Source organism: Chelon labrosus (genome assembly GCF_963514085.1).
Source record: "Chelon labrosus genome assembly, chromosome: 5".
In the NCBI taxonomy this organism is placed as follows: domain Eukaryota; kingdom Metazoa; phylum Chordata; class Actinopteri; order Mugiliformes; family Mugilidae; genus Chelon; species Chelon labrosus.
The window spans coordinates 24908535-24929505 of NC_140341.1; the positions used below are offsets into that span (position 1 = coordinate 24908535).

General features: G+C 41.2%; 1 protein-coding gene across 1 annotated transcript in view; it reads right to left on the bottom strand.

Annotated features, from left to right (window-relative positions):
* The window catches only part of LOC311488443 (transmembrane protein 163a-like), a gene marked incomplete at its 3' end in the record, with an annotated part of 60756 nt that overhangs the window by 34483 nt on the left and 5302 nt on the right, over window positions 1-20971 (bottom strand). The window contains exon 2 of the mRNA XM_084545154.1: window positions 17249-17368. Within this exon, the coding sequence (XP_084401280.1) occupies window positions 17249-17368 (120 nt within the window). The remainder of the gene's footprint in view (window positions 1-17248; window positions 17369-20971) is intronic.

Consider the following 20971-nt stretch of genomic DNA (forward strand, 5'->3'; position numbering starts at 1 on the left):
TTGACACTTACAGGGTTCTTTTTGCTAACGTTTTGCCAAGTCATTCACACCAGTCTCTGACTTAGCAGACACACGCCCACAGTTCGGTGTGTTAATGCACTGCAACATCTTTCCTGTAGGCCGTCCATTCAGTAAAATATTGTGAGTCACAGTTATAAAAGACTACTGAGGTTTTGAAAGAAAATCTATTTCTACTTTACCAGCTAGGTTCATGTGTTTAGACATAGCACACTCTCTCTCTCTCTCTCTCTCTCTCTCTCCCTCTCTCTCTCTCTCACACACACACACATATGTGGGCAAAGGCACTCACAGCCATAATCCAAGTTGCCTTGGCTGTCTCGCCAAGAGGTGGCAGAGAATTGAGTGCAAATTAGTCTCCTGTTTCAAGTGTGTGTGTGTGTGTATGTGTGTCTTGACCCGATATATTCCTGAATGTGGCCTGCTTTCTGGGGGATACAGACAGATTGGGACAAAACACTGGAAACCTTCCAATTGATTTCACCTGGAAACAGGACTATACGGGTACATTTAAGGTGAACAAATCGGCATTCATTTCAGATGTATGGATTTTGCTCCGGGCAGAAGAAATACACCTAGTCTGCAATTAAAAGGTGCTTGCTTGATGTGGCTCACCGTGTCTGAAGACTAGTTTTACCTGCCTGCCTGACAGAGTGAATACATTGCTTTGACTGGACTCTGTGCAGAGGAGGGTTTGTTTGTTTGTGCCAACCTTGCATGAGTGGGTGGCGGGTTACTTTCTACTCACAGCTCAAGAAGAGGATACTATGACTCAGAGGTGGAGAAAACAAGTGATCCCAAAACTGCCAAAAGTACCACATGTAAACTGTGGATGAGTGCTCCTGGGCATGTTGCACCTAGGAGGTAAAATGTGCAGCATGCATCTCTGTTTTCCTTCACTTCGGCTGGAAGTGTATAAAATACACAAGAACCAGATGGGCCACTTTATCAGTTGTTTTTTTTTTTCTTTTGGTTAAGGAATGGATATAGAGTTAGGGTCAAACTGGTTCTCTTAAAGGTCAAGCGGCTAACTTAAAAAAGGAGGCAACGCCGAAGTGCAGTTTCTAAAATGGCCACTTGAGTCCGACCCTGAAAGCAAGTCAAACCTGGTGGTGAATTTTTATATAACTCACCTGTTTAAATTATATAACGGCTTAGAGCTGCCCGAGCTCTACTCATGCTCCACCTCTTTTCCCAATTTAAAATAGCTGCAAGTTAGGTGGAGTCGGGCACTGCAGAGAAATGGACAGCTGATATGAAATGCTGTGGTTTATTGTCGTGAATGGTGTATCCATCTTTACATACATTCAATGACAAATAGAAACTGAATTTTCCATCGTTCCAACTTCATTTTATACGATGTTTTTTATATGATGCTAATTTCTGTCTTAACGTTAATTCCCTTTGCTATTGTGCCTTTTTGTATTTTTGCACTTTATTTGGGATCAATAAAGGAACAGCTGCTCCGTGGGCTGTAAGATAAGCAGTCACTGTTTGCTTTTTTGTTCTTTGTCACTATGATCTCCATCACCCCTTCTCAATAACACCTCTCTCTCGCCTGTCACTCATTTCTCTTCCTTTCTTTTACGCTTCCTCCGCTCTCCCCTCACCACCTTCATGATCACACTAAATAAAACCTTAACAGGTGTAACCCTGTTTGCAAGTACACAGGGAGGGAGAGACAGATGCTGACATCGGTTTCACCAATTACACCTCATTGCTCTCCGAAAAGATGGAAATTACTCCATGGAAGGAAGATAAATGGCTTGCCCCTTCTTTCTTGAATTCACTTCCGCTTCCCCTTATAGTTTATATACGTGTTCCATCAGCTCAACAGTATGGGGCTCAATAAAACATTCATGCACTAAGGGCGAAAATTAGGCTTTCCCAAGCCACTTTCCCTGAGGCCACCCTAACCAGTTCCCAGGTTACAAATTACAGTGTGAGGAAGCCCAGGCCTCTTAGTAATGGATCCATGGCAAGCATCAGTTTACCATCGATCACTGTGGAACTAGATGTTGGCTGCTCGGGGAGTTTTGCTGCACATTCTTTTGTGTTCCACCCCTGAATAAGGCGACACAGCAGCTAAGCAGTCCAATAAGTGTCCATTATAAAGGCGTGATCCTTGAACTGTTCATAAATGAAAGGGATCTTATAATAGAAAACCACTAGAACAGTAGGACGTGGATAAGTTAATGTGATATTTTTCTTTATCTTGTTGAGCTACAGTGAGATTTGCTGGTGATTGCTGGATTGCTGCCGCGAGGTGAGAGGCAAGGCAAAGAAAAGCAGAAAAGGCACAACATGGATAACACGATTAGTCCTATATTTGGGTTAATATTGTGACTGTACACAGAGATGGGTGAACCCTTTGTGATATCACCTACAGGATTCCTGAAGAGCAGTTTTGAAGCTCTGTGTGTCGGCTGAGGCCACTGCCATCTTTGCAGTGACTGACACTGCCCAACTCGCAGACAATTAAAACATGGGCAAAGAGTTGGAGTGTGAGTGGAGTTGAGGTGGCAGACAGCCAACAACTTGTGATGGCACTAGCCTGTGCATAGTGTCAAGCCTTGATATATTTTAAATGAGGGAGTTATATAAAATTCTCCCCGCTAAAGTTATCATGAATTAGCTATAGAGACCAAAACTTTCTCAAGTGGTCATTTGAAGAATTGGTTCCAAAAAGGAAGAATCCAAAAAATGAATACCACATAGTATAGAAAATATTAAGCTCCCGCCATCAAGTTCACTATTAATAAATTCAGTTTCAGTCACAGTTTCAACACAAACCTGCTTAGTCTAGCATTGAAACGTGACGCCTTGACACCGGATACGTGGAACATCACAGCCACACTGTGTGACGGACTAGAACTACCCCGAACACACTTTCGCTCAGACGCAAACATTCTCCTCTGACGCCTTCGCCTGATCGCACTTGCGCCTCCTCGCTTCTCTGGCTCATCAGTGAAGAGTAAAAATAGTAAAGGTGTGCTGACTGATAAAAGACGGTGTGAGGCGTCCTAGAGAGGCCATCCTATGATTATGCTGCAGATGGAGAGATTTCGACAGCCAAGCAAATGCACAGATAAAACACTCCAGAGCATCTGATAAAAGTGCCAACCCAGAGATCCCTGACACAACAACAGCAAGGGGAGGTGTTTCTGAGAGGTCCTTTTATAAAGCACTGTGCACACACTTACAATGAAACATACTATTCAGCAATATTGCTGAGAGTTTCTCTTTTTATTTTATTTATTTTTTTATCTGTTATTACAGCAAAAGCAGTGAGAGACAAAGATGATGGACAGTGATGTTCAGAAAATATTTAAGGTATGTGCTTTGGATCTAGGTTTCTTTCTCATTTGCAAAACTAAATATATCATATCCTGCATCTGTCCAGCATCTATGCTGCAGGGTTTTCAAAACTGTCTCTCTTCAGAAGTGGATCTAAAGTGCAGCATTGCTGCAGTGAGGTAGGATATCCTCAGTGGGTTCATTTTTAAATATGCAGCAGGTGCCTTTTCATATTGACAGCTGCAAATGGTCAGTACAAATAATTCAGAAACAACATCTGTAAATATAATACAACAGCCTGCTTGGAGTGTGTGTTTTTGGTTTTTAGACTTTAAGCGTCCAGTAGTGCAGAAAAGGACTATAAAAAGAGAGTGGTTGGGCTTCTCTCTTCATCGTTACTTCCTGATTAGTGACAATAAAATATCCCTATCACTGCTCTGTTTGCCTCAACGTCACATAGCCAAACAGAGCCCAAGCTGGACCACGGAGTAGGAGACTTGAATTATTGGAATGGCTGCCATGGAGTCACCGCGGCCCATTAACCACGACAAACCTAGAGGCGGCACGGTTGTAAAATCTGACAGCCTGTCACAAACTACAGGTGGGATCAGGCTGTTAATGTACTGTGAAACATAAACAGAAATCCATTCAGCATGGGTCTGAGCGGGGACGCTGAGATCGGACAGAATTACCTTGACAACAATGGCATAGCCTAAATGTCAACTAACTGACTTAGCATGGTAATTTAGATAGCATAAGTCGCACACATTTATTTTATCTTCTTAAATATACTACAAAAACACAAGCACAATACTCTGCAACAAAATGCTAAACAAATTTGCTGCAGGTCAGAGAGGACAAATGTATCCTCTCAACGTCATCAGCAAGATGACAAGATGACAAGATGAGAAGAAATGCCATATATGTTCTCACGTACTGCAACACATTTGGTGCAGGCGAGGGGTTACCTGACTGGGTGGTGTGTGTAGGAGGACGAGGACTGCAAGGATGTTTGAGTACAACATATATCAGGGAACTTGAGGACGAGTGGTTAGAGAAGTGGACTTGGGACCACAGGGTTACATGTAGAAATCCATTTTACATCTATGTCCATGGCAGAAGTGCCTTTGAGCAAGGCACCCAACCACCTGCAAACTGCTCCCAGTGATGGTGGATGCCCACTGCTCCAAGTTTGCTTGTGCCTTGTATGTATGAACGGATGGGTTAAATGCAGAGAGATAATTTTGCACCGTACAGATATAGTTTATTTACTTAACTGGACAAATCCACAATATCAGCAAAAGACTGGGAATAAATATACAGTATAGAGGCGGAAAAGAGTAGGTACATTCTTTTCTGCGTCATCAACATACCCAACTGCTAGCTGTGATTTCTCCAGACTACTCCCTGCTCTGTTCATACCTGTACTCCATAAGACTACATTTGAGACTTTGTATTCAGATTCTGGCAGGGTAGAGTCAATTTTATGACTAGTTCGGACATTTGCCTTACCACATGATGTTCCTGCAGGTGATGCCCGGAATGTGTGTAAAGCTAGTTCATGTGTGCCTGCTTCCACGTTCCTAATTCCTTTACTTTAATCACAAAGCCCTGCTGGTGATTGAAGCTGTGTAACACACCGTGCATGACCACATCAGTGGTTTCCAGGACAGCGCAGATGAATGCAAACACGTATGGACACTCGGTCACAAGCTTTGTAGACAACCCAACTAGTGACGCTCAGACGCTCTAATCGTGGACGAAAGTGCTCACATCCATCTACTATATTCACTTTCCGAGTCTTTATAAGTATACGCACATCCCATGCAACACTTCTTTATCGTGCATACTACACAGATTTGGCATCCAACTGAAATGTCTGCCTAGATTTAAACTATGAACACACTCCTTAGTCACAGAAGGAAGTTGAAAAGAAAGTTATTTTTGGAACCTGTAATGAAACCCAGGAATCATATCAGACTAGATGAAACCTCTTTACAGAGGCACTTAATGTAGAGTTAGCTCTGCAAAATCCATTTAAAATGTGAACTCAGTGAAGGATCACAGAGAATGATGTTGACAGATCCGTCTAGCTATTGCTGTTAAGGTTTCTGAATTTGAATGCATGTATGCTTTGTAGTATAGGGGGTACATAATGACCAACAATAAAATGAATGATGGACCAGGCCTGGCCGATGGATGGAGAGCCTAACAGAGAAGAAGAAAACTGGGTGTTGTAGTTAGAGAGGGAACACGAGGACTGTGATTTATAATGGCCTCGGCCTTATAAAGATTTCATAAATGACTTGCAGAACACAGTGTGGTGCATACAGATGCATCCACAGACAAAAGCAAACATCCAGAGGACACTCCAGCCACCAGTGATTGAGACTAACAAACAATTGAAACGTGGATCAGTAGCGTTTTAAGATGAATTGTTTTCAATACTTCTGATTTCAACTGCTATATTAAATCTGTTCGTATCTTCACCCTACGTCATTCGCTGTCATGTGAGGATCTATATATGCATGAGCTTGTGCCCGTGTGCGTAATCGCACTGGGGCCTCTTGGTGCTGAAGAGAGGGAGGGGAGATGTGACTGAAGCATCTGCTGTGAGAAACTGAGAACACTAAAGGCAACGCCCCTGCCGCATTTAGAGAGGATTCAGAGATTGAACAGCAGGGGATCTGTTATCGTTCGTGACAACGCGGTACCATGCCATTATGATGCAGTATCACTGCATTGTACACCAATCAGGCATAACATTATGACCACCTTCCTAATATTGTGTAGGTCTCCCTTGTGCCTCAAACCGTTGTGACTCATCAGAGAATGGACATTGGCCTTCTGAGGGTGTCCTGTGGTGTCTGGCAACAGACAGAATATCGTGTCATTGCTATGGGGTGGGGGTGCCTTTTCTGGTCTAGGTGGGTGGTACATGTCTCCACATGAATGCCAGGTTCAAAAGTTTCAAGATGGTCAGTGTTATTTACTTCTCCTGTCAGTGGTCATAATGGTATGGTTGATTGGGGTATGATGATTGTTTTGATACAATCACGAACCGGAGGGTTAGCAGTTTGATCCACGGAACACGCCACATGCCAAAGTCTCCTTGAACAAGACTCTGAATCCCTAGTGTGAATGTGTGTCGGCATGTGTGAGTGAATGGGTACATGTGTCATTGTGACTGCATAACTCTTTGAGTACCAACACTATATGATATATCTTACACTATATGAATGTAAGACCATTTCCCACTATAGTGCCACACAGCACTAAATCATTCCTACACCGAATAAATAAATAAAACAGACTCCACAAATGAACCAGATTTTATTTGTGCCACCTGGAACTGTTTATGCACGAAAGCGTCCTTGGACTCTCAAAATCTTGAAGTTCCACAATTAGAATCTGACTTTTAAATGTAGCATCTCCATGATCTCTCTACCGCAGAGCAGCTAACACCTCAGTGACCCCACTTTATCCCTGAGAAGTCAAAGCACCCTCGTCCCCATTCTGTCAACAGTAAGATACTACATGGTCTATTCTACCGAAGCCAGTGAACCGCACACAGACCAGTTGCTGTTGAGTTGCTAATAAATGGTAAATACAGTTTCAGCACATGCCATCGAATCACGGGCCGTAAAAGACAGCATTATCCTCCTCACCACACAATACATAGACACAGCAAAGAATGAAATGTTTAGCATTTAACAAGATTAACATTCCAGTAAAAACTCTGCACCCTCTGCCAGCTTCGCTATTCTACATTGTTCCCTATTGTTTGAGGGCAGATCCTTGCACAATCAAGGGTAGTCTCTAAACACTGAGCAGGTATAGAGGGCTTGTCTGTGGGGAGAAATATCTATGATTTGACCTGCCATGTTTGTAATTTGTAAGTCCGTAATTCAAGTTTGACAAGTAGACATTCGGAGAAAATTACACAGTGCCGAGCCGAGGTCATCTGATCACAGCAATTCAGTTTGAATAGATATCTTTTAACGTAATAACTGGCTTCTCTTTCAGCAGCTGGGAGAAAAGTGGATGGGAAGCTCGAGACATTTTACATCTGAGCTCAGACACAGCAACCAAAAGAAAGCTCCTTGGAATGGCTCTGTGCAAAATTGGATCATGAGGCAACTAGTCAAGTGGCAATTTATATCCATGTTTTATAATAATAAGTGTTACATTACAATGACACACTGAAATCCATGACCTTTTATATATCAAATGCCATCCCTTCATGTTTTTTCTTTCACATTCGAGTCAATTTTCATAAAAAAATAACTAACAGGAATTCTTGAGTTATGGCCACCAAAGTGTACTTTGTGACCTTTGATTTTTTTACCACACGATTTTAATCATTTAAAATTTATTTTTGAATTCAACTGAACATTTCCAGCCTGACATAGTCAGATTAAATTATTATCTGAATATGAGTCTGGTTTTACGGCATTTGCATTTCATTAAGAAGCGTGTTTCAACCGATACGGAAAAAAATACCTCTGCACGCTGTTGGATAGTCCAACAACCATTCAGAGACATTTTAATGTGAACAAATTCAACTTTACAGTACTAAATCTGAAGAATTTACTTAACTCCAAGGCATACTTAATGTATCGTGTTGCTGGGAATGGAATGGACAAACAACCTGGCAACAAGGCACTCTGGCTCATGCTGTTCCCGTTGCAAATAAATAAAACCTATGCAACAATATTCAAGCTTTATCATGAACTCAATAAAAACTCTGGTAAAAACTAAGTATGCAGTATGCATTATGCCAAACACATTATCCTCTTAAATTCAAATCATATAGCCCACTCCTGTTCATTTACATCCTTGGCAACAGCAGACATGAGCACAGGCAAATGTACCATTTTTAGTCAAGTCAACATGCAGGTAATGGAGATCTTGTTTCTAACACAAAGCCCCCCCCAGAAATACAAAGCTCCAGCAGAGGCTGAATCAATGGTGCTAAATGGACAAGTGGTGCCATGAAAGGAGCCAGAAAAGGCAGGAATGAAAATGGACCCAGAATGCTGAGGTAAGTAAATAAATCATTTTAAGATAGATGATATTTGAAGGAGAAGGTTCACTACATACACACACACAAAAATACACTCTCTCTCACACATTTTGTTTCAAATACAGTACACTCGTGCATTTACATAAACGTCCCAGTTGTTGGCGTATTCACAGGCGTATTAAGAGACAAGGGGAAATACATGTTTTTTTAGTTGTTCCTAAACCGTTTTTGTGTGTGTGTGTCTGTGTCAGGCTGCATCCTGCTGGGGATGGCTGCTGTCATCAGGGAGTGTCACTGCTATGGGGTGGGGGTGTCTGGTTTGGTCTAAGTGGGTGGTTCACGTCTAAGTAACATCCACATGAATGCCAGGTCTCTTGTATGACTCTTCTTAAACTATTAAAAACCATCCATTGATGGCTGGTAAAGAAAACTTGACCTCAGCATGAATGAATGCGATAATCTGCATGAAGAAGGATAATATGTAATGTGATTGTAAATTTGAGTGAAATGCTTCAGGTCATTTCAGGATATGCTGCTGGTTGTGGTAAACAATGCAGTCACACACTATGACCTTAAGGATGGATGGAGTTTCATCTGATTATTAGAATCAGACAGTAATCACAAAAACAACACACATCTGGACAGCTGCATACAAACAGAAACAGTGCACAGAGGAATAAGAAATAGCAAATTAATAGAGGAACGGTGTGTACAGAGATTAGGATGAATAAAGCTAAAGGAACTGTTAAAAAGACTTAAGGCAGATAACAAGCAGCAAATTATTTATATTTGTAAATCTGACACATAGAGCTTAGCACTCCCCCTCTGATGGCACCTCGGTGTTTACCAGTAAAAATAAACGGCAATAGAGAGTGAAGGTAAAACAAATGAATAAATAATTGTGTTTTCTACCTCGAGGCAGACGGTGGGTGGATGTGGAGGGTGAAGTTGGGTTTACATGGAGGTAGGAAGGAGAAAGGAAAGAAAATAGAACATGGTGAGTGGAAGCTAATGAAGGAGGAGGTCTGGGAGGAGAGGAAGAACGGAGGGAAAGTAGGTGGAGATGGGGGGGCTGGGGGAGTAAAGCGCAGAGAGAAGCAGAAGTGGAGCAAGGGAAGGGGGAGGAGGGGGGAGAGAGATGTATACTGGTATGTCTGCGATTCTGCAGCGACTGCCCAGATATGATGAATGGCCTGCAGGTACCAGACAGATCCTGTACAACTGAACATCTCTGTTCTGCACACTCTGCCTTCTGTGAGTTATCATTTCTTTTTGCACCTTCCTCCCGGCTATGTTATTCTCTTATGTCTCTTAAATGAGAGACTGGAAGCAGTGAGAGTCACCAAACACATCTCAGATGACCGTGACGAAGTCCTGCGGATAATGTAACCGCATCTTATCACACATAAAGAATTATTATCCTGTGGCCTGTCATAGTTACGCATGTCTATCCGAAACAGGTTCCTTCCTGTCTGGCAGTCTGTCGTTATTAGAGGTTCATGGTTCACATCACTCTGAATGTCCGAGATACGGCGGGTAGCAACGTATTTATAAGGATGGTGTTACTTTCTTAAATGGCTGGACACTGGAATGATTGCAAACACATTTGTTGGGGACTATTTTAATTTGCGGGTTAATACACATTGTGTTTGTTGAGAATAAAGGTGGTTTATGTAGGACGATACACTGGTGTAGCTCACTGATGATTTATATACATATATATGCAACAGTGGAGCTCATTCATTCTCATCGTTGGCTTTGGTCTTGTGATCAGACGTGCTGGTATACTGTAAGCGCTTTTCCAGGGAAAAATATTACCTTTGAAAAAATTCCAGAAACTGATGATCCTACTATGTGTCTACCCTTTGTGAACATGTCTCTTTCAAGCAAGTAAGGGTACGGATATTAATGATCAGAGCGATACACCAGTAACAACCATTATAGGATATGTTTACTTTCCTCTGTGAATTCTCCCTCCACCCCATAACCAACTAAAGGCTGCTACTTAAGAGTGCCCCAGAGCTTCTGTTTACATTCCGTGCTATTCGAGGAAAAGCGGTTTGTCTAACAAGCATGGTGAATGGATTAAACGTTTGTGTGTGCCAGTGTATTCCTGCATTCTATAGTGTAACATCACGACCTCTGGATAAATGGAAGTGTGTAAAATCATTGTTATGCATATTGCGACTGTGAACATGCATTCCTTTACGAGAGCATAAGAAACAGGGGCCCCAGGCGGTGCTGCTAGTGGACAGAAAAACCTCAGTCTGATATCATATCAGTAACGTGTATGAGTCATGTGCTACGTATAAGTTCTTTTTTGTGTTTTTGCTGTGTTATTTTATGCAGGCTAATCCTGATGGACCATCTACCCCTGTCTTTAGCCCTAACCCTGACCATCTCTTTTAGTCATGTAAAATAACTTGCAAAAATCTTAAAATATTAGCCAGGACATGTTACATCTGCTGTCAAGGAACATGCCATTTGTACACAATTCCGTGATACTACCTGGCAAACACTTCATAGCATGCCTCTGAAGAGTCACTATTCACATATAATGAAAAAAACTTTTTTATCTGATCACTCAGTGCAAGCATATATACCAATCAGTAGATAAATCCGATTGGAAGTGTTCCTCTCAAGGAAAAAAGTCTGCAACATGGTACAAACTACTTAAAAAATCTGAATCTAAATTACACCTCCACCGTAGCGAAATTGATAATTAACCTTGAATGACCCCAGAGTCTGCTGCTTGGCTAAAATATCTGTAAAGGCTCCATGTACTCTGCATTAAAGTCCCTAACTGAGTCTGAATGGAGATGAGTTGAGCCTGTGACAGCAGCCTGTATGTCTACAAGTCAAACAAGGGTTTAATTGTGCCCCTCTCACCACGTGCTGTTTTTGTGTTAAAGTTCTATCACGGAGCTAACTTCCTGCAGTTACTCCTGTCTACAGCTCCAAAGTGGCGGCACCAATACGTACCCACAAAATGATGATTTATTTATAACTATGCTGGGCTTTTTCTTTATGTATCTGGGTTAAATCACAGTAATTACAGCTCCACTGCGGAGACCAGAGGGAACGAGAGAGCAAACAAGAAGACAGAAACTACTGAATGTTGAAGACTAATTTCTTTCTATGCCCTTTTGTCATCACTTTCTTACTCCTTCTTTAAGTTCTGTCCTGCTTCCACAGCACTCCTTGTTTCTCCGTTTTCCAAATCTTTTCCACTCCCTCCCATTTCCCTCGTCTTTCCTTCTCCTTTTCTTTTTCCCTCTCCATCTCAGCTTCATTCCCCTCGCTACTCCAGTGCTCATTCCCTCTTCAGCTCACCCCGAGCAGAGCACAATCTTCCCTTCTGCTCCAGCATTAAAGGGTTGTTGGCGACCGCGCTGATTGATCGTGTGGCAGCCTATTAGTCTGCAGCCCTGTAGCCTGCTCCTACAACTCCTGTAACGCAATCCGAAAATCATTCGTGTTGGTGGTGTGCAGTTCTTCCCCCACTCTGAATATGGAACAGGTTTCCCTGTGACTGCTTAGCAAGCACAATACAAATGCATCATGTAAACACAATGCAGACACCCCCCACTTACTTACACACCTTGGGCTGGGACTGCTAATAATACACAGTGAAAGGTTGGAAAAAACAAAACACCAGAGAAATTGTACGATTCTTTGTATAGGAGACCACATACCTGGCAAGAGCTCCAGTGCAAGAAGACTAAACTGATATAGAAAGTGAGGGAAATACAATGTGCTGTTTTACCTATTTTAATTTATCTGACTTTCCCATTCCCATTGAAGAAAGCAGAATAAATAAGTTAATAATCATTTGTGACATTTATACTCTGGCTGATGGTCACATGCACTAAAAAAACTGTCTGCAGTCGTGGTCACTGGTTAAACCAGCGTTCCAAATCAATGTGCAAGCTTTAGTGAACAGTTAACAATCCCGATGCTTCACATCATGTTGAGTGAAGCATCAGCATTGGCCCAACGTGCGGCCCTCACTGCATGGCTTGTTCTTCCCCAATTGCACAAGGACACACAGGCACAGAGCCTGTGAGTCACACTGTTTCACTGATCTGCAAGCACAAGTAAAAAAAATAAATAAATAAAAAAATGTCCAAAACACTAGTGTGTTTTATGGGGAAGGACATGCATTCTATAGTTGAAATATAAAATAAAGAATCAGTATCCATGCTGTTGGATTGATGCGATCATATCAACTAGTTCAATGTAAATTGATTCCATGAATGTCGCTATCAAAACCCTTGTCATCCCAACCCATCGAGGAAACACGATGTCATCCCGTGGTCTGCCGTACTGGTCAGTCACGACCAATCACCCCTTCACACTTTGCTGGGCAGCTTAAAGCCAGCTGTGCGGCGCGGTAACATGCCCGCTCCTGCCTCCAGAAGTGTGGTCTCTGCTCGCCGTCTGAGACTGATGTGTTTGATAAAGCCTTACAGACTTGTACCACTTTCACAGGTGAATTGCCGGCCACAAAAGACAGCTTCTCGAGAAAGGTCGCGGGCTAACACAGAGCAGCCATTCATGACCGACACTTTCAAGAGTCAACACAATAGAAAGTGGAGCGGGAGAGAATTGGCTTTGACCCTCATCCCTTCCAAATGTTAAAATACTGCTAAAGGTCACAGAAGGGCAGAGGATCTTTGTAGATTTCCTTGGAGGGAGAGAAAAAAGTGAATTCATATATATATATACATACATATATATGTTGGCAGAAACCGGATAAAAGATATGAGCAGACAGAGACGACTGACGTTTACCCTTTTAATTAAAATGTGCCCACATGAGGAAAACTCATAAAAAGCACACACAGAGCAGAGAAAAGAACAGAGTGATATGAGGGGTGGGGAGGGAGAGAAATGGTGAGAAAATGGGTGAAAAAAATAAAGTAGAGAAAAAAGATATGAGCTGAAAAGATGGTGAGACAGGAAGAGAGAGTGAAATAAACTAGGGCACAAGCAGGAGGAGAGAAGGCTTGCCGGTGTTCTTTATAGTTGAGCCATCACCAACACTAAATCCCTGATGCTGCCTGCCAGCACTCATCCTGCCCTGTCCTGCCTCATCCCCTCGGTGCCGTTGCACCTTTCAGAGCTTCACTCCTCCATATCCATCTGTCTCTCACTCTCTCTGTCTTCCACTTTTCAAACAAACAGCCCCTCTGCCTTTCTTTCCTCTGCCCAACGCTGTGTTGCAACACAACAAGGAAGTGTCTCATTCGTATTTTAATTTCCTAACCCAGTGGCCCTGACTCGTCCTCTAGAGGCTGCAGTCATGACTGCTGAAGAGGAGCTTGTCTACACTTCCACACTTCCCTCCTTTCTGTTGTCCTTGTCTTTTTGTCTCCGGTAGACAAAAAGCTCTCTCCGTCTCCCTCTGTTTGAGTCGTTCATATTTTTATGGGTCATCATGTTCTTCTGTTTGAGTCTCCGTGCTCTCTGCGCTCACTGTCGAACAATGTTCACCCAGAGAAACATTCTACGTTTTTTCTGCCCTGGCCTCTTTTCATTCTTTCTGTTTCTGGCTTCACTTGAAGAGAAAAAAAGTGGTGGCAAGAAGGCCATTCACAAGCAAAAAGTTGTGCATCAAATGAGAGCTGCAATAATTTGTGTTGACATTCATATAACAGTTTCACGTGTGAAGGATGTATGAGCGCCTAATGTTTCTATTCTTCATGATTTCTCATCTTGCTCCAAGTATTTAAGTTAAGTTGAGTTTATTCTGGAAGCCAGCTCTACCCAGTCCACAAACTTGGTGGTGGAAAGATAATGTGGAGTAACTCCATTGGGAACTGATTATGCCCTGGTAAATATCTTCCGATCTAATCAAATCGTTTGGGTGTTCTTTATGTGGTGATGGACAGTTCATAACAAAATGGCTCTGACTGGTTGTGGGACGATCCAGTTGCATGTAGAACTACATTTTCGCCATACTGAAATCCCAGTGGTGTGTTACCAGATTCATATTCTGACATGAGTTGAGTCTGGTAACACCAGGCTATGAAATTTACACTTTTTCAGCTAATTGACCCTTGACCCTTTGTCAAGCCCTGCCCCCTTATGTTACTGTTGCGAGGTTAAACAAACCATAGCCATGTGATGGTCCAATGATAATGTGTAGACTCAGTAAGCATTACATCTCATGATTACAATTCTTCAAAAACGTGAAAATTGTGGGTTCAACAGAGGACATAACCATAGATAAAAACTGAGAACTCGTCATTTTTCCAGTATATGCCAATGCTAGTTGCTAACAGTTAGGTGTCTCGCCCCCACATTACCTTTTGAAAGCAGCGTTTCTGGAACCATTTACAAGATGTTTGAGTATCTTCTATATTCATTATGTACGCGATGTGACATTCACCGCCAAATCTATAAATGCTAAATGCTAAAAACAAAGTCTCATTTGCTGTTTTTGTAAGTGATGACAACATTCTAATATCCTTCCTCTTAGCCTCCTTTGCTAGTACTTCAACACTGATTATTTTCTTGTGAATTGGGCAGAGGTATGATTTCTGGGGACTATCTCTTTTCTAGCAATGTTAAATAAACGTATTATCTATCTCTATCTCTGTAGGTATTTTACAGACTGTAGGCATGGTTAATGTGCAAGTTCAGATCACTCTAGGACTGCATTCTGGGTATTTGTCAGTGTTTCAAGTACTGTTAACTATTTTCCTATTGTTTCCTGTTCTTAATTCCTCCTGTTCTTGCTTTTAGTTTCATTCAGCTTTGACAAGAGTTTACCCCTTAGTTTGCTTGTCTAACAACATGTATGTTAGCAACCATGGTAGAAGTCTTCTGGTTGGTGGGTCAGCCACCAATCAGAAGGCCAACAAAGGGTCAGTCAAACTAAACTTCATTTCCTTTGTACTTTCTAAGGTCTAACAAAAAACTGCCTGACGTAAAAAAACAAGTTTGTGCTTCATCAGCACATCATGGACAAGACAAAGGGCTTGAGTAGATTAGTACACATCGTGACTTGAAACTGATGCTTAGCCAGTATGACGAAGCAACATACCGCCTTGAACTGCAAATAGCGCCATGCCTGTCAGGACATCCTGTACATCATAAGACAAGACACTGTGTGATGAAACTGTTGCTACAAACCTTCACAATGTCCGAAGGATCACTGAAGTACAGAATATGTCTGAGAGAGTACGAAATGTTAAATGTGATTAAATAACAGAGAGTCTTGAAATCCTGTGAAAGGACACTTCCAGCTAAAACACTATCAGTCTGATTAAAGCTCTGATGATGAATAAAATGGGATTCCTTCCTTACCTTAATATTTAATGGGATATTGACAAACGTATTTTAGACTGAGGAATAGCCTTCTCATATCTTCAGATGTGTTATGTATTAAATATTTACCTTTAGAGTGTCAGTATTGAAAGCATAAAATAAATTGTAGTGTAAGTATGGAATTATAGTCCATTTTTGTAGGGTAACCATTGCTAAATGTGGATAGCGAATCGTCAGAGAGTTCTTATGTGAACTAGCTGAAACTACATGAGTGTGATCCAAAGCACAAGCCTAAAGCACCACATTGTGGAAGGGCACTGCGAGGATGCAGTTTATTTGTGAACACATGTGGTTAAAGCCTCCGCCTGACAGTAAAAATGTACAATTTCACAGCATCTCCTGTCGTTTTCATACTCATTTCGGACAAGAAACATGCCTTCAGTACTCCTTTGAAGATTTTCTGATGTAATGTAGAGTATATTTTGATAAATGTATCTTTGTATTGTTCGCATACAACTGACAGAACAGCTGACTAGCACATGCAATGTATCAAAGGCGCCAAACAAATGTTCTGAATAAAATGGATGTTACTGAAGCTCCGCTTATGAAATAAATCACCGTGATTTATTCATTTACTTTTCCACCAGTGGACCAACTTCAGGTCAACGTGGGTAAAAAGCATGTGTTCTTTGTCGTCATGCATGACATAATATTTTAATTTTGAATTTGTGACACATTACATGTGCGTGGTTTGAACTTTCCAAACTTTCATAACTGAAAATCAGTCGGATAGAGTGTAATACACACACAATGTGTCTAAACTAGGGCTGTCAATAGATTCAAATGGAGACATTTAATTAATTTCCATAGTTAACATGCGATTTAACACAAATTCGCTTGTGTCATTTTTTCAGGTTTTTATCACTCTAATGAACATCTCAGCTGCTCAGAAAGCTCTCTGCTGAGCAGAGGACTCTTGACTCTCAGCTGTGTGCTTGATCTGTTATTAACTCAGTTCCCATTGACAGTAAATGCAGATAACTTGGTTCTTGTTGAGAGAACCATATGGCAGGGCTTTGAACCAGAACTTGCCGTTCAAAAGATCTGTGTCTTGATCAATTTCTGCTTGTTTGTTTCTGCTTGTTTTCTTCCTATTTTGCCTTTTTAGCATTTTTTTGGCAGTTTTGACAATACAGGATGTTACATTGTTACATTATTGCTTCCTTTCCACAACATAATTGCTGCACCGAGTGCTTCCTGATTTCCCAAACTGTAGTTTGGGCTAAGGTCATAATAACAGAAGGTGTGCATATATAATTTGGTGGTTGAGTCTTCACTTCAGTTAAGTTTGGTCTTTGAAACCTTTGACCTCAAATAATACCTCAAACCTCCCGCATCTTTTCCAACTCCAAGTTACAAGGGAAAGGTTTGTAAAACCTGCTGCATGTTTGCTCCATGACAACTAGAACAGACGTTTTGATGACAACTTCTCCTCTTAGTCAACAGGGATGTGAGAAATAACCAGCCACACCGTCTACTCGCTACTGAATAATGCAATATCCCAATAGAGTCATTGACTGTGGTTTGGTACTGACACATACTGCATGTTTAAAAGGGCATCTGAAATACTTACTGAAAGCTGCCACAGCCAGTATAAGCGTGACCACGATGGAGACCCAAGAGACCCAGAGTGCCTTCTTCCTGTAGCTCTGAGCCTCATGGGGCTTCAGGCGCATGCTGCTCTCAAGGAGACCTGCAGTGAGACACATAAACTGTGTTACAAGAACAATTCCAATTTTTTGTCTTTGTTTATTGTGTGATTACATCAGTCAGCCAAAGATATAAGCAGTCACTTGAGATATCACTGCACTAAAAAGGGAATTAAACTCTCTTCTTGAATAATTAATAGTTTGCTGAAAAAAAAAAATAGGTGGAGGGTATTAGCTTGTGGACTCCCACAGAGCACGAGTCTAAAAAAACCAACATTTTAAGTAATGCTATTCTGGATCAATTTCACAAAACTGGAGGGTGCTTTGTTCCCAACTACAATGACAAAATGGTCAATACGCTAGACAAGCTAATGTGGCTAATGGTTACTCTAATACAACATCATCTGAAACAATATACAACTTGATGAAAAACAAAGACAAAAACATATTACAATGACCACAAGGCACACAGCTTCTTGGACATTTCCACGTTCTTCTGGGTTGTGTATTTAGATTATTGTTCACGGCACATGTTCAAAGGGGTATTTCTACTGGGAAAACCAATGTTTTCATTGTGTTCTACTCTATTTGACCTTGTTGGAAACTTTTCTCAAACTTCCCCGATCTAAAGGAGTGTGAGGCTCAGTGTAAATGATCCATTTACAACTGGATGCACAGAAAAGTTGTGTTGTTATTCATAATGAATTCTCTGTGAGCGCTTCCAAAGGGTTATTGTGGATTTACACGGAGAGACACACAACACTGTGTAATGGCTGGAAACCCTTGTTAAAATGCAAATTAGACAGCAGGTCATGGGTGAAGCATAGCAAAGGGACAGCTTCTCAAGTTTAACTTTCTTTACTGACCTTCACAGACTTAAACACAACTCCAAGAGGAGCCACGGTACACCCGTATCCCTCCACCATGAACACTAACAAAGTACACAGACACAATAGAGTAATCCCTCACAGTAATACAAAATTACCAAATAATAATTCAAATCTACCCTCAGTCACTACACATTAAATGTGCACTTGTGAAGTACTTAAACCAAGCATTCTTTAAATAATTTAAAGAAAATTGTTTTAGAAGTATTTTTAAAAACCATCAGAGCCTTTATTAACCATCCTAACAGACTAAACACAGATGGTGGTAAAGCAGAATAACTCAAGTCTTGCAGTTCACGTGCGCTTCCTAATGGCTCACCTCCCTGCTGTTGTGTGAGATGTCTTTGCCGGAAGCCACAGACTAAACAGCCCTTCATTCTGAATCGCCCAAAGCATTTTCATTGTCATGAAACTTGAGCATGGCTCTGCAGCTTCATGCATTATTTATGAGCCTGAACTTTCACATCCAAAAGAGATTTTAATGCTGCTGGTTGTCATTCTATCCGGATATTTGTCCAAGGGACTGTCATAGTTGCCACACAAACAAAAATGAAAACTAACAAAGTGAAAACATTTCTCATTAAACATCGGAACCTACCGAGCCAAATGTTTAGAATACAGCTCTGAGCTCATTAACTGGATTGTAGTAAGAATTCCATTTAGCTGTAGTTTATGGGCAATATAAAACCAGAAAATTGATAGATGTAATGAAATGCTATTACTATAAATACTGTATATGCACTCACTGGCCACTTCATTAGGTACACAAGTGAAAAAGAATACATTCTAATATAGCAGTCACGCACTGAATCTTGGGACCATGAAGGTTATGATATTCAGATGTCTGTTTAAAACAAATGAGAGAGATGCTGATTCAACTATGTTTTCATTTTGAAGTACTATTGTGTCGTATTGTGTTGAACCAACATGTGTTTCTATTATTGTGGCAAGTCAGTGGGATAGGCTAAATAACAGAAACACTTTTGCACTTAACAGCACCATGAGCTAAACATTAGATCAGTCATGAAGGAGGATTTAGTGAAGGACTGTTATATTAGGATGCTGGAATACATAATGAAATAGTTGGTGAGTGTATATTATGACAATTATCTGTGATATGTGTGATTAAATACATGATCAGCCACAACATTAAAACCACTGAAAGGTGAAGTAAATGTTCTGCTGGAAAACTTTTGGACCTGGCATTCATGTGGATGTTGCTTGCACATGTACCACCCACCTAGACCAGACCAGGCACCCCCACCCCATAGCAATGACACTCCTTAATGGCAGCAGCCATCCCCAGACCTGGCCTCCAAATTCCCTAGATCCCAAACTGATCAAGTATCCATGGGATGCACTGGAACAAGCCTGATCCACAGAGGCCCCTCCCCTCAACCCATAGGTCCCAAAGGCCCAAATAACAAAATTCTCTTGCCAGACACCACGGGACACCCTCAGAAGGTCCATGTCCATTCTCTGATGAGTCACAACTGCTTTAGGCACAAGGGAGACCTACACTATATTAGGAAGGTGGTCATAATATTATGCCTGATCGGTGTATGACTAAGATACAGAGTCCAGTTCATCAGTTCAGTACTCATAGCTTTTGTATTTAAAATAAATATGACAGTTGTAAAGTGTTGTGGGTCTGTAACCATGTATGTGTATACAGTTACTACTGAATTTCTACTACTACTACTGAATAGAGCATTTAAAGTTTGTTATTTGGCACATGCATGGTGTACAGATACAGCAGCTGCAAGGAACTGCAACAATCCACACTGAGCAAATTCAATGAGGTTGTCCAGGGGACAACGTTGGAGCTGAAATGGTTCTGTTGCTGTGGGACACTGTGGAAATCTCAAGTCATTTCTTGTGAAAAGAAAATCGTTACAGAAAGCATGAAAAGACTTCCACAAAATAAACCACCTCTTATAAAAATGCACTTTGTTAAACCTGAATACTACAATATTTGAGTTAGCTTGAGTTAAAACGTCTGATTCAAAATGTGGTGCTGCAGAACATTTGGAGTTCACTAAACCTACAAAGCATATTTAAAATCAGTACGACATAACCTTCACACCCCAAAATGTTATGGCAACGATAAGCATGATGTGTGTGCATCAGAAAGAAGAAACTATTCAGTAACAACTGCTGAGAGAGAGCTGATGAAGTCACAAGACTGTTATTTTGGAAAGGCCTTTTTACTGCAACTAACAGAGGACAACTGATGACTGATCATGTTTTCAGCTATGCCAAATCAGAAGATTAAAGAAGAGCTTAATTGTTTTTGTAAGGCCTATGGTAGAAATCAAAGCAGCAAAGGCTGGGATATTCTGACTTTTAGACCTCAGAATGGACAGAGCTCCTGAAAAATCCCTATCCATAATGCAGTTCAACCATAATGTGACTGCAGGGGTTGTCTTCTTCTTCTTTTCACTTGAAACTTAATTTGAGAATTCCCATATTCCAAGGTGAGAAGCTGAGCTGAGGAAACTTTAATTTCTCACATTTGACAAAATGCCAGAAGAATCCATTATATATATGCCCTGAGTAGTACTCATTTTGTCAAGAAAACTCCCCTTAAATTCCCCTCAATTTCCGCATTCGTATTTTCAAAGTACCCTTTTGCTGAACAGTTTTTTGTGGCGACAGTACTTGTTACAAGCACACTTTTATGTGGACATAGGTTTATGCTTCTGTGTCAATTTGACGCCGTTGCTATGGTGTCAGCCCAGACCCTACTCAGACCCTAAT